This window comes from Dermacentor variabilis, chromosome 3 (genome assembly GCF_050947875.1).
Source record: "Dermacentor variabilis isolate Ectoservices chromosome 3, ASM5094787v1, whole genome shotgun sequence".
NCBI classification, from domain to species: Eukaryota; Metazoa; Arthropoda; class Arachnida; order Ixodida; family Ixodidae; genus Dermacentor; species Dermacentor variabilis.
Window position 1 is genome coordinate 171,331,871 of NC_134570.1, and position 14,499 is coordinate 171,346,369.

General features: G+C 48.0%; 1 protein-coding gene across 1 annotated transcript; it reads right to left on the reverse strand.

The window, feature by feature from the left end:
• Nucleotides 1-6,371: 6,371 nt before the first annotated feature.
• On the reverse strand, nucleotides 6,372-13,622 carry LOC142574322 (uncharacterized). The gene is made up of 2 exons (XM_075683437.1): nucleotides 13,191-13,622; nucleotides 6,372-9,517 (listed from the first exon to the last, which is right to left on the reverse strand). The coding sequence occupies exons 1-2, from the start codon at nucleotides 13,238-13,240 to the stop codon at nucleotides 7,972-7,974; spliced, it is 1,596 nt and encodes a 531-aa protein (XP_075539552.1). The 5' UTR covers nucleotides 13,241-13,622; the 3' UTR covers nucleotides 6,372-7,971.
• Nucleotides 13,623-14,499: the final 877 nt, after the last annotated feature.

A 14,499-nucleotide genomic window follows, 5' to 3' on the forward strand; every position in this document is an offset into this window, starting at 1 on the left:
TGAGTCCGTCTGTCCAGTGCTGTGTGGAGAGGAGGGGCATGGGATAAACACCAAAAACATGTAATGTGGGATGAGGACCTAAATCTCCCTTGCCCCTCGTCACCATCACGCCGCCCTCCACCTCTCAAATAGTTCAGCCGCTGTCCTTCTCATAGAAAGGATGTGCTGCAGCACCCAACGGTGCCTCCCATTCGATTTTTCTTTACCGTGACGGTAATTTGGGCGGAGGAGGATGAGCCCGATAGCAGATGATGATGAGTCTGATGGCAGAGTCTAGGCAGGAAAGGAAAAAAGACGTCACACGGTGCTTTTGTCCGCGTGCCGTGGTGCATGGAATGTTCACTGTTCAGGCTAGGGTTGTGGAAAAGTGAAGGGGGAAGTTGGAGAGCTGGACACAAAGGCCTGTCTCCAGGGCCCATTCCTGCCTAGTGGCTGCGCACCCTCGCGCGCGCTCGACAGAAAAAGTCAGTCAGACTGGCCGCCGAACTTTCCAGAAAGTAGAAAAAGATGACTCAGAGGCGACGGAGGGCGCGTAACTTCTCCCGCGCTAGGAGTCGCCCTCTCGCCTTCGTTCTCGCGCTCGGCGTCGACGGGGCGAAAGAGAAATCGAGAACCTCCCAGAACAGACTATTGCTCCAAGCCAATAGGAAGACGAGACCGGAACGGGAGAAGGAGTGAGTTTGTACACGAAACTCTATGCGTATGTGAACGCCTGCTTTGACGCTAGTAACAGACAGACGCGGCCCGCGTCTATAAAAGGAAGTTGATCGCGGGCTGCGATTCAGCCCCGAGCCGACGGTAAAGCTTGCATAAGCCCGCCCGCTGTGGAGCTCCCGGGAAACGCAGCACTCTCGGCCAGCCACTGACCATCCAGGCAGCCTGCGCCAGTCATCGGGACGGCCACCGTTTGACACCTGCGGTCGCGTCGGACTGACTAAGTGCCCGGTGAACAATTAGCATCCATACATGCGAAAATGCTCGGTCGGAAGCAACAAAGTGGTGCGTCTAAACAAAAATTACCGACGATTACGTTACTTCCTAATGCGAAATTTGAGCGCAGCAAATAAGCTGTTTCACCTTTTGGATAGATTGAGGCAAAGAAATCGAGCAACACATGTATGCGCTATCACATAATTTTTTTTATTTTTCACACGTATTCGTTTAACAAAGACTCCACTAACAGTTCTTGACAGTCATGAAGGAAGCTTTGTGGTCGGAGAAATAGACTGATATATGTTCGACTTGGTACACCAATGCTTGATTCTCAAAGACGAGATCTATACAAGTGCCTCGCGAGGTTGTCACAGCCGTGGGGGAAGCAGAGGCTAAGCGCCGCCGCCGAGAAGACCCTGCCGTTCGCGCCGCCGAAGCGGAGGCTCATCGCCGCCGTCGAGAGCAACCAGCAGTAAGCGAGGCTGAAGCAGAAGCTCATCGCCGCCGCCGAGAAGACCCTGCAGTTCGCGCCGCCGAAGCGGAGGCTCATCGCCGCCGTCGAGAGCAACCAGCAGTAAGCGGAAGCGGAGGGGGGCGGCGTGTACACCCAGCGGCAAACGATGGGGGCAGAAGCGCGCGCAGCAAGCGGACAACACGATAAAGGGAGGAGGGAAGAGATAGCAGCGACTGACTGATGCCGCTGACGGCGATAGTGAGTCAACCCCAGCTATCCGCCACACAAGAACAGGGGGGGGGGGGGGGACCCTTTCCTCCTCTTTCTGCATGGCGGCGACGGTGTTCTATGCAGTCACGTTATCTTGACTCTCTAGCGGCGTCAGCGGCATCCAGCGGTATCAGTCGGTCGCTGCTAGCGCTGGGGGGATGAAAGGGGGGCGGAGCTGGTTACGAGGCCGACGACGACGATGACGCCGACGACGACGCGAAACCCAGGAACGGACGCCAAAGAGCTGCGCTCTAAAATGCGAAGTTAGAAAGAGAAGAGCGTGAAAAGAAGCTACCAAAGACGACAAAGTACCTACTGAATGCAGCTTCCGCGGAGCAGTATGATCGTTCCACCCAAAGTCCGTGTCAAACTCCCAATAGTACCGACTGTGCATCTGTGGAGGACTTGCCAACTCCATCACCATGGTTTCCTGACAAGAAGCATGGTTTGACTCAACTTGGTTGTCTGGATTCTGTGAAAATGGTGCCAACCTCGGTCGCCCGTACTTCTGGGCAACCGACGCTAACCGAGCCCTGTCCTGTTCCTGAGTCAGCAACGTCTATGCTACTCGGTCGGGCCCCTGCCACAGAGCTCCAGGTGTACGGTCCGCCACGCCCGATTTCTACTACTGCTGATCAACAGGTGCCAAATCTCACCGATGAGCCTCCTTCTACTGACGAGCGCCAAGAAACAACACTCCAAGAACCAGCTCATTTGTTTCCTGTTTGGCTTCAAATAATTATGTTCCCACCCACAAAGTGTGCCTCGAGAGGTCGAATGAGACGGCTTCTCGTTGCGGCAACAGAGAAGTACAGACACCCCCGCAAGAGGTCCGTTGCGAGAGTCTCCGAAGTGACCCTGCTAAGTGGCCGGACGTTATTACTGACAGCTTTCCGAGTGTATGCCTTGAGAAAGGGCCGTTGTATTTTCAAAATCGGGCAGAAAATTTTCCGTCTTCCGAAAGGCAATACAAAACTCAGAAACCCTATATGTCACCTCATCTTTACGTGCGAAAGGCTGTAAATGCGGAGGCGTACGAGCGACACTGGTTAATGTACTCGGAGTCCAAAGGTTCCGTTTACTGTTTCATGTGCAAACTATTTTCGATTTCAAGCAACCCCAGTGGTTTTACCACGCACGGCTTTTCTGGTTGGAAAAGAGCAGAAGAAAAGGTTTGCGCACCAGAAAATAGCGTCGAGCACCGGAACTACGTGGCAAGCATGGCTCGCCCGCTCTAACCCGAGCAGCACAATTGACAAGGCGCTGGTTAAGCATGCTGTCACTGAGACCGCTTACTGGACAGAGGTGTTGAAGCGCGTAGTCGTTGTAGTTAAGCTTCTAGATGAGCGCAACCTAGCGTTTAGGGGCACTGAGGAGATTTTTGGTTCACCGAGAAATGGCAATTATATGGGAGTGCTTGAGGCCATTGCCAAGTTTGATCCCTTTCCAGAGGAGCACATCAAACGCTATGGGAACAAAGGAAAAGGTCACCCATCGTATCTGTCAAAAACGATTTGTGATTAACTTATCGAGCATATGGCAAAGGCTGTCAAGGAACGTCTCGTTGACGAAGTGAAACGCGCAATATACTTCTCTTTAATTGTTTATTCGACTGCAGACCTTACTCACGTTGATCAGCTGCCAGTTTTACGATACTATTTAAATGGGAAAGTGTAAGAAACGCTTTATTGGATTTGCTCCAATTGAATCGCATACCGGCTTGTATCTTTTCGATAACGTGATGTCACTCTTGACGACCAATGGCATCTCAATTGATGATTGTAGGGGTCAAGCTTATCATAATGCGAGTAATATGTCAGGAAAATACAAAGGACTGCACGACGATCAAATCAAACATCTGAACAAATTGGCAGTCTACTTCCCGTGTGCTGGTCATTCACTGAACTTAGTTGGCGCGTGTAGCGTTGACGGTTACCTTGAGGCAGTCAAAATTTTCACTGTAATTCATAGACTGTATGCGTTCTTTGCTGCCTCCCCTAAGCGATGGAGGTATCTTTTGGACAGCATGGGCGGAACTGGCCGGCAGCTTGTTGTGAAAAGTCTCTCTGAGACCAGGTGGTCAAGACACCCTGAATCATGTAAGGCCATTCTGAAAATTTTCAATGCAGTCTTGTATTGCCTTGAAGCTATATCAAAGAACGAGGAAGAAAACGGCGACACTGGGAACGAAGCACACTCTCTCAAGAAAATGACAAAACTAGAGACTGCATTCATGGCGATTTTCTGGAGTGAAATCTTGGAGTGCTTTGACAAAACGAGCGTAGTACTTCAGAAACCAGGCCTAGACATTTCGAATGCTGTAGACCTATTGAGCTCTCTAGAAGGCTTTGTTAATTCTTTGCGACCTCTCTTTGGTACCTTCGAAAAGAGAGCAGCCAAGCTAAGTAACAATCAATGTTATCAGGATGGGGGCAAACGCATCGTTTTGAGAAAGCACCAGGACGGAAAAAGCGATAGTGCGCTACAAGGTAGAAAAAAGTTTATCGTAGAGACCTACAATGTTGCACTTGACAGTCCAGGCTCTGCTTTGCGATTGCGAAAGGCTGCCTACACTGAACTCTGCGAAAGGTTTGGATTCTTAAAATTGCTGACAGAAGTTGCGAGCGAGGCCTCTCTGGCACAGCAGGCTGAGAAGTTGGTGAAAACGTACAAAAATGGTTTGGAGCCAGCATTTCCCGCTGAAATCGTTCAGTATGCGAACTTTCTGCACAACTCTGTGTGCCAGGACACGAGTACCCTGGGAATAATGAAGTTGCTGCACGAAAGAAAGCTTACTGATGTGTTTCCGAACCTTTCTATTGCTTTGCGAATGTGCTTAAGCATACTCGTGGCAAACTGTGAGACCGAACGATCGTTTTCCAAGTTGTTGCTGATAAAAAGTCGCCTTCGTTCGAGCCTCCTTGACGACAACGTCAACTCCCTTGCTATCATGTCCATTGAAAGTGACCTCCTCCGCGATCTATCCTTCGAACAGACTATATCTGATTTCGCCAAAGCGAAGGCGCGAAAGATGTCATTTTAAGAGAAGACTATTTGCGCTATAAATGAATTGTTCCAATAAGTTCGTTGTGTCCCCTCCCAGCCTCCACGCTGCCAATGAAACGCTGAGCAGTGAAATTCAAGATATGCAAATCTTCGTTGTTCGTCTCTTGTTTGTTCTTCTTGTGATATTTAGCGTGCTTATAAAGAACTGTATTTTTGTAGTTTTCGATAGTGCCACCTTTATTTGGTGTCGTCTTTGCTTGTCTTACCTTTAACAAAAATATTTTCAAATAATGTTTTGTAACTACAGTTGGTAATTTTCATCTGTATTATAGTGCATTTTTAGGTGTTTGTATTGCCTTAAGTATTGTATATATATATATTGTTAGGGTTGGCATCTGACACCACGTGGCGACAAGTCATTCACCCTACCCTCTGGGCCGGAGTCCACGGGCGACACATCGCCCCCCCTTCCCCTCTACTTGGTCGGGCACCGTGGATGATACGTCATCCCCTTACCCTCTCATGGTCGTGGCACCGTGGGTGCTACCTCATCCCCTTCACCTCTCATGGTCGTGGCACCGTGGGTGATACGTCATGCCCTTACCCTCTACTGGCCGGACCCCACGGCGCCGGAGAGGTCATTCACCCGACCTTCTCCCCGGATTCGTCGAAAAGAGGATCGACTTCTCCTGCCCGTGCTCGGTATTGCAGGAGGAGGGGCCCTCTCTCCGTGCCTGTCACGTGTCATCGACGGAAACAAGATCCCGCCCACACTTGTAGAGAGCCTATTTAAGGGGCTCCGAAATATACTTTTGAAAGACTTCATACTTCATGCTCTTCTTATTTTCTCTCAACTACCTTTGAATAAACCGTGCAAGTTTCGCACTAGCAAATCGTCTCGCCCCTGCTTGGTCGCCATGATCTACCGGATGCCTGCAGCCCGCCGACAACGCCACGCTACCCATTAAGTAATGTCGGTCGAGCTTCGATAGGCAGGCGCCGTTACTTCTCGGCAGCAGTACGGTACGCTACCTTGGAGTACGCAACAATAATTAGAGAGTGACGTGTATAACGATTACTGCCGTCTGATGCTTGAATTTTAATAAAGAATGTTTTGGATACAACGATGCGTCTCCTCACGGGATTAAACTTAGTGATGCAAACAAAGCCTAGCTTCAGAAGGATCGACATCTGAGCTGTGTTGTCTTTTCTACGTTCTTGTTCGTCTTGAGTGCACTAAACTTTTCCTTAAACCTAGCTTTTGCTGAAAACAGAATGAAGATTAATCGCAATGTGAACATATGTGTTGGTGTTTACAACAGCACGCGTTTCAAGCAAGTTTTGTTGTTTTCCTTACAATAATAACAATAATAATAATCCCGTTGATCGCACTTCGTTCTTTTTAATTTGGTAGAGTTAAAATGAAACATGGCATATTTCTAGTACCGTAGCAGGCGACAGGTGGGCGAGGGTCAGTATAGGGAGAGGGGGCCGGCATGCGCATTAGCCCAGGGCCCCCATTTTTCTTAGTCTGGCCGTGCTGGTTCTCCTACGACATTTTAAACGAAAAGTTGGCAAAAAAAGAATCATGATGTTCTTCATTCACTCACAAATTACGTTCGTGAAGCGGGGCACTATGGCGTGATCATGAATGACACAGCGGACATATCTGCCTAGGAGCAAGAGTCGAAAAAGTCTCGCCCGCAAAATAAATCTGTGACATCGCGGACGGTTTTCTTCAGATATCAAGTGTACAAAGAAACAGATTCTCGATCGTGCGGTAGCCTTTCTATAAAATAACAGTGGATTTCATGAAAGTATAATGCACCAGCTTTATTCAAGGTGTCACAACCCCTTACCTTAATTTATCCCTTCCAATAAAATGTACATTGTACGGCTTAGTTATTAGAACCTTGTTCTTTAAGTATTGTTCTTGTCTTTCTGTTTCATATTAAGTTCGGTAGCTTGTTTACATTTTTGAAAGGCGACGAGCTTATGACCGGTCTTTAGATTTTATATTGTTAGCTTATTGTGGAAATGTTTGTAGTGGCCAGTGTTTCCTAGACACAAAGAGTATAAAATCTCTTTTTTTTAGTTTTTGAATTGGCTTATTGTGGAAAGGTTTGTACTGTCCAGTGATTCTTACGAGCAATGTGTTTGTAGTGAGCTGTAATATTTTAATTTTGACTTGTTGAGGAAATGCTCGTGCTGCCCAGTGTTTTCTCTGACTTTGACTATGGGCGTCATGACTGTCTGCCAAGTGTTTACGTGTTTATCAGTTTCCTTTTTCACGTATTTATTTAGTACCTTAACTATGCGGCCATTTTTAGTATATTTGCTCGAGCTTAGAAACAAATGAACTGATGTATACATATATGGCCTCTCCGCCTCAGTACATCTCTTGCCAAACAGCTTTCGCAGGGTAGGGGGGCGGGGAGTACTAGTGAAAAAAGAGAAGGCGCGAATTGGGCCTCAGCCGTGCTCCCATCCGCGCACCGGCAGACTAACAACTCGGCGCCTATGGATACAAACACAGGCACGCTTTACTGCCTTAAAATGTCTTCGGCGTCTAGATAGGTGTATGCATGATGTGAGCACTCATTTTAGAAAGGAGTTGCGGCTGATGCCAAGGGACTACTTGTGTTTGTAATAGTAAGTAGTAATAGTATAAGCAACGCAAAAGTCAATGGTTTAGTGCTCATTTCCCGGGAGCACGTTTTCTCCAGCCATGGAAGATGGCAGGAGTGTGGCAGAGAGGAAAGACGAGTGTCTGATCTCAGAAATTGCCAGCCGTCTGTGCGCAGACGCGACTACAAACGGTAGCGAGCGAGAAAATTCTGGGGGCTTTTGCTCCTTGAATGCCTGACTTTGCCTAGGTGCCACGGAGAAGTTAATCTGCTCGTTTTGTATACGTTTGTCTCTAGGTGTACCGGCATTGCGGTTTGAAGTCGTGTATATGTGTACAGGCAAGGATTACACGCAAAACAAGAATGGCGCACGGATATAGCGGAAGTGGGCCACGTTATTGTCAGTGCTGTATCGCGTGACGTAAAACACCATCCGGTTGGATCTTCTTTCGAAATCTACCGCGTTAGTGGCGGCATAGTGGACATGGCTAGGAAAACAGCGAGAACACAGCTCATTCTGCTTAGTAAATGCACCCTGCAAAGTTCGGTGCAGGCTTGAGAGTTCGAAAAAATCGGAAAGCCTATATAAAAGATATCACTCGAGAAATAGCAGTCCGAAAAAAAGTTCACCGCTGGCCTACCGCAGGAGGTCATGGCCAACCGACCTGGACAGCTTCAGTGCTATCTGAACAAAGGACCACTACTGCACGTGTCGCGAAGATGCCACCACTCACGGACGTCCCGGCCTGCCGGAAACTTCCTCTTGTAGATGCCGTGCTGAGCAACGCACAGCGGGCACAGGTCCTCCTCGAGTGTGGTGACGGTAAATTTTTGTTTCCAGTCGAAGTATGCCTCGTAGGCGGCGGGATGGTCAAGCAGGTAACGAATGTACTCTTCTAGGAACCTAGGCTCTAGGATTTCCTGCACGCTCACAGTAGATTTGGGAGGTAGATTGAGTGGGACATTCCGCGACGACGGTAGGACGACAGGAACCAAGTCGTGCCTAAACGCTTCATAAACGAGTTCGTAGAGACTAGGGAAGCAGGCGGGCGTCTGCGTGACTACAATGAAGTTGAAGTGCCTTGCGACATACGCGACGCAGTCCGCCATAGACTCGCAAAAGCCGACACCACAGTTCGGTATGACGTGCAGATTGACGACCTGCGCGACACAGTCGTTTATCTGGTCTTTGGATGCGCTCCAAGTCCGTATTTCTTCCTCGAACACGCGCTGTTCGCAGTCGGCAGCAATCCAGGCAGCGTCCGCTCTTCTCCTAAGCAGAGTCGACGTCTCACTAGAATTGAGGCTTCCAGGGGGCCGCTGCCTCCTGGAAGCAGCGGTGGACCAAGGGTGTTCGACGGACGGGGAGCGAGGACGAAAAGACTTGTACGTACTATTGACGTGGGCGCCTTGTCGACTGCTCATAGTCCAGTTGAAAAGTGCGAGCAGCTCATCAGAAATACTCGAGCGTGATTTCCATGGCCGAAAGAGGTTGAATGGTGCCACGCGACTGACGTCAAGCGCCGGAGCTGTGCGCGCCCACAACACCCACAACTGGGGAATTGCACGCCTACCGGGAAGATCGTGCACGTTCACGCTGTCGGCATGGAACACGATGGCATCGCTTTCCATCACGAGGCGCCGATCGTACGTCACTGTGCACCTCCTCTGCGCCAGCATATCATCACCACTGTAGCCGATGAAAGAGCACGTAATCCACTTCTCATTATAGCTGGATGGTTGTGGCACCGCGAGGACGGACGCAGCGTTCACAACTGGTGGAGCTGCCGACGACTCGGAAGGTCTGCCGGTCCACACCATGATTCGAGGGACTACGGAGTCGTGCGGACGCTTTATCCAGGGGATCCATGGCTGCATCAGTAGCATGCTCGGGGATGCTCGAGGTCTCGGTATGCCGTAGACGGTAACAGAAAAGAGAGCACAGATTGTACCACAAACCAACCCACATTTTATCGCGCGGCATTCCTTTAGTTGGTGCAGGAGCGCAGTAGCTGATTTGTTTATGCGAGGCGTTTCTGGTAAATTTGCAGGAACTTCTGGTGGGTTTGGTGGTGCTCCTAGTGGATTCACAAGGATATCTGGCGGGTTTGGAGGCACTGCCGGTGGGTTTACAGGCGCTTCCTGTTGGCCACCTGCTGCATCTTCAACGAGATTTTCAATAAGCAGATCCAAAGCGGGACCGGCTTCGACTTCAAGAGGGACGATGCTGCGAAGAGTGCATAATTGTATATATTAGATACGGCAATAAACATTTGACTACATATAGCTCAATTACAGCTTGAAAACCGTAGCTAATAAAGGCTTATTAGCAAAGCAGTAGAAAACACAATGTAAAAGAACTGTAACGGCGGTTGTAAAGAAGGCAGTGCTTGAAGCAACAACAAAACTAGTAGAAAGGGAGTGATAGGTTGCAACACGGGAAATGTTTAACTACCAAGCCTCCCCCCCCCCTTCATTCCCTTTACTTTGACAACAGAGAGGTTTAGCTTCTCCGACATTCGGGTAAACGCAGGCGGACGGGGCATTGGGGCGGAGGCGTAAACGGAAACGGCCTGCATGGTGCAGCCACCTGGTGGCGCAGAGCTCAAACAGATCAAAAACGGCTAATATTGCCTTAATCAAGCGTGTTCTACTTAGTTGCTTGTGTAAATTTTCGGCACTGGCGTAATCGTGTTGCTGTAAAAAATTTACACCCGCAGCAAAGTAAAATACACTTGGTTACTGCAATATTAGCTGTTCTTGTACCGGACAATACCGGACAAGCTAAACCTCTCTAATATTCCGCAGTTTTCTGCGTCACATACCGTCACACTCAATATACATTCCTGTGCTGTAATGGCAGGCTCGCCAGTATACCTGGCATTTTCTTATGCGGAACGCTTTCTTTAATACATTGACGCTGATATACTTGTGCCTTCCTGTGTCCTAAACGAGTTCAATATAGTCAATTTTATAGTGTTGACTCCAGCATCAAAAACGCACGACATATTTCAAATAAATTTGTTGCACTTGAGAACTAAATATAATTTTTACCGACTCCCGTTAGCAAAACTTGCGTTTCGGTCCTTGACGATGGTACAAATATTGCCGGAAGCTGCTAAAAAGTCGAAGCGCACTATTTACAAATATTTAACTTTGTGCCATGCACAGGCGTCGGATTTTCCTAACCTGCATATATTATAGCAGATTAGATGGGCAAATGCCATATATAAATATGCAGCTTCTGTGAAATTATTACAATGCTCCCAAAGGTTGTGCAAATGTCCTACTCGCAAATTAGTGGTATAGTTGAAAAAATCCTGCATTACAGCAAGAGAGTGAGTACAAATAATAAAAACAATACAAATAAACAGACAGACAAACAGTTGAAGAGAAGAAGAAAAACAAGGTATTCGCAATTTCAGAATATGCTATACAAGCCGTAAGAACAGCACAGTGCAACAATAACTCTATTAATTACGAAATATTGATCATTTGAGCGAAGTGGACTCCGTCAGCTGTGACCGCCTCCGCTGGTAAGGTGTTCCATTCAGATATTGTTTTCGCAAACAGCGAGAATGTCAGGTAATTTTGCGACATTTAATTTCTCTAACTTTACAACTGTGATCACTCCTGCTTGAGATGTAGTGGCGCGGCTAAATATATTTAAATTTGTCCATACGAGTTGAGTTATTATAAATTGCATGTATTAGTTCCAGTAGATTTTCCTTGCGCCTTCTGTCAAGAGGTTTGACTGCAATGCTAGCCTTGATTCGCGTGGCACTAACTCCCCGGGAATATTGTTTTAATATAAACTTCACCGCACGGTTCTGTATGCCTTCAATTTTATCACTGAGGCGTTTTTGATGAGCTCCTACAACCTGGACGCGTATTCTAAGCGCGGTCTTACTAGTGATGGGTATGCCGCCCTGTTGAGTATCTGAGGTGCGCCACGATGATTCCGAATAACGAGGCTCTAAGCACGCTGGCAGATTTCTTTTACGGTGTCATTTATATGGTGTTTAAATGAAGCATCTCCCGAAAGAAGCACGCCTAAACATTTGACTTCGAGGACTTTTCAGAGTACTTTATTACTGACTGGGTACCTTGTGTTCAGTATGCGCTTTCCTTTGCTAAATGTTACGTGGTGCTCTTATCTACGTTTAGACCTAGTTCAAGTGATCGCATGTCACTATCTGTACTGATTGTCCTGTATATTACGTAGTGATATGCGTATAATCTGACAGTGGAAGAAATATTACACGCGATGTCATTGATGAAAATTAAGAATATTAATGGCCGCGATACCGAGCCATGTGACACACCCGTAGTTACTTCCAGAAATCCAGATTGTTTGCCCCCCAGTACGACGTATTGTTTTCTTTTATTAAGGTAATCCCTAGACCATTGCAATATATTTTGACCATTGCTGAGAGCAGACCCCAGTTTGTGCTTTAATAATTCACGCAAAACAGAACTAACTGCTTTTCTAAAGTGTATGAATATTGCGTCAGTCCGCAGTCTACTGTGAGCCGCAGTGGCAAGGTCATGAAAAAGCTCTATTAAGGGAGCGGTACTTAAAACACCAGCGTAAAACCCGTGTTGGCTCTGTAAGAAAAAAATTAGTAGCTTCTAAATGTTTCATCGCATTAGTGTGGTATAAAGTTTATGAACAGGGATAAGGCGCCTCAGAAAGGCTGGCCAACGTTTCGATAGGAGGACCTATCTTCGTCAAAGGCGGCCTCGTCATCCTCGGCATGTTAGTTCTAAAGGGTTAGCACAGTGGCGTCACGTGCTGCTGTTGTCGGTGGCGGCTGGTTCTAAAGGGAGATTTATACTACAGTGTGCTATTCCATGCGTCAGCCCCTTTCTTGAGTTTGGATTATGCAATATCTTCAAGTATCATTCAAGATATGCAGCACAAGGAAATCGGCCAATGGTTGGCAACTATAGACTTCGGCCCATTTTTGTCAATGGGTGGAACCAAAGTCGTTTTCAATTATTCGGGACCAATTGCAGTTTCAAGCGATTTGCCATAAAATATGTACAGGTATTGAGACACAATATCATAGCAAGGTTTTAGTGCTTTTGGGATTATCCGATCTAGACCAGTTGGTTTGGAATCAGCCAAGGAGTGTAGACAGGTTCTGGTACCCTCAATTGTGATTGTTAAAGGAGGAAGCAAACCTTGCACGCTGTCTTTAAGAGCAGATAATGTACGATAACGCTTTAGCTTCAAGAAAACATCAATTTTATCTTCTTTAGATGTATCCGTAGTGGCTGTAAACAAAATTATGATATAATGTATTGTTTCGTCGTAAACTCCATCCTTCATGTTGTTTTGGGGGGGATCTTCAGAAATTTGTGTAAAAAAACGACGGCCTACATCAAAAATGTACTCCCTACAGTGCGTAAATTTACACTTTTGAACGTCGGCTAAAATCACGTCGTTTTACACAGCCCCCTGATTACGCTCCATCCGAGCACCACAACATAATTTCGATGGCATCACTATCAAGCATTCCCACGAGACAGTCATAACTACCTAGAAAATCTGGACAACAATCGCTCTGTACCAGCTCCTAGCGCACTAAGCATTGCTTGAACACACGCTAGCGCGACTCCCGACTTTCCTCAAGAGAATGCGGGCTTACGTGCACCGTCTACTACTGAACATGTTCTCCGCGGCAAGCTCGCACGCACAACGACGCTCTTCTTTTTATTGCTCATAGACTTCGCTTACTACTAAATTCTTGTCAAAAGTTTCGGCTCAACCTACGTCATCGATTCACACATTCACACTGAGTTCGAATACTCCTACACAGTTATTTTGCATATTTCGCTGCAGTTGCGCATTACGAACGAACAAATGCACCGCGCGTGAATGCATGTATACTTACATTGAGCTTATTGGCGCCCCTCCGACGCCTCTGCCTGGGCAAGGGCCCATCACTGTATCGTCCGCCGAGCACTGGCAAGGCCGATCGATCGCGAACAAAAATAGGTGCAGAACCTTTTATAAATAGTGGACGATACTCCAATGTAGCGCCTCGCAGTACGTTTACTAGCGCATTCTACAGCGCCGTAGATGAATAATCTAAACACGCGTTACGGGGAGCCCAGAAATGCGTGTACGCCGTCATACCAGCCGTACGCGCGAACTGTGCTGTTGCTCCTGCTGCTCCTGCCACGAAAAAGCGAACGCCGCCACCCGCCATGCTGTTTACCCGTCACGGACTCGGGAGAGGCATGGAAGAGGGGAATGGCTAGAGCGCGACGTCGAGAGAACGACAGAAGCCGATTCCCCGAAACCTCGCGTGAACTTGAAAGGGAGAAGCCCGTATCCCCTGGCACGGCCGGACTCGACTCTCTCCTCCGCGCTCCCTTAAGGCTTCGCAACGCGACGGGAGTACACGGAACATTTTCTTGACGAGTAGCTCGATGGCTCGCCGCACGAGGTCGCTACCACCTCACCGTGTCCGCGGCGCGAAGGCACGCGCGGTGGTTATAAATAATTTTCTTGAGTAGCTCCTGTCCCGATTGGTGACTTTCTTCTACATACAACGTTCGTCAGACTTGTCCGCTGATGCGCACGGTAGGAATGTTGGCTTCCTCCCTGCAACCCTGGTCTGATTTTGTTGGTACAATTACCTCACAATTTCTGTGCTTGACGGCGGCGACTGAAGCAGCATGCCTATGCCGCCGATCCCACACGGGCTGCCTATTGTGTGCCAGATTTTGCAGCTGAATTTGTGAGCTTTCTCCGTGGTATCGTTGCAAGCGTGAAAGCGTTTTCTTCCTGCTGCCTCAAACGCTATCACTGTAGGCATGGTGTACTGTTGCGTGCCATTTTGCAACGCTCAGCAGGGGAAGACGCCCGGCGTTTCATTTCACGAATTTCCTAGCGATTCCGAACTGTGTTCTAAGTGGCGAAAAAACATTTCCCGTGAGAATCTTGTCACCAACGACAAGTCCGCGTCAACTGTAGTGTGTAGCAAACGCTTCAATGAAAGCGATTATGTTCCCGGATGCCGAATACGGAAGTTGCTTGCGGGAGCTGGTACCGACCATTTTCGAACTCTATCTGTCCTACATGGTGCCAGCTACAAAGAGGCCGCGTCAGGACCCCGCATGTCGTCACCGCCGAGCTCCTGGAAATTCATCAAAGCGAAACGCATAGTCACCGTTGCCTCCTCATGAAGATTTTTC

What these genes read in the sequence shown, in the direction of transcription:
- LOC142574322 (XM_075683437.1), bottom strand. Translation starts at nt 13,240, where the DNA reads ATGGGCCCTTGCCCAGGCAGAGGCGTCGGAGGGGCGCCAATAAGCTCA. An exon ending in GGGGCGCCAATAAGCTCAAT is followed by an intron (nt 9,518 to 13,190) that starts GTAAGTATACAT and finishes CACTCTTCGCAG; the next exon opens with CATCGTCCCTCTTGAAGTCG.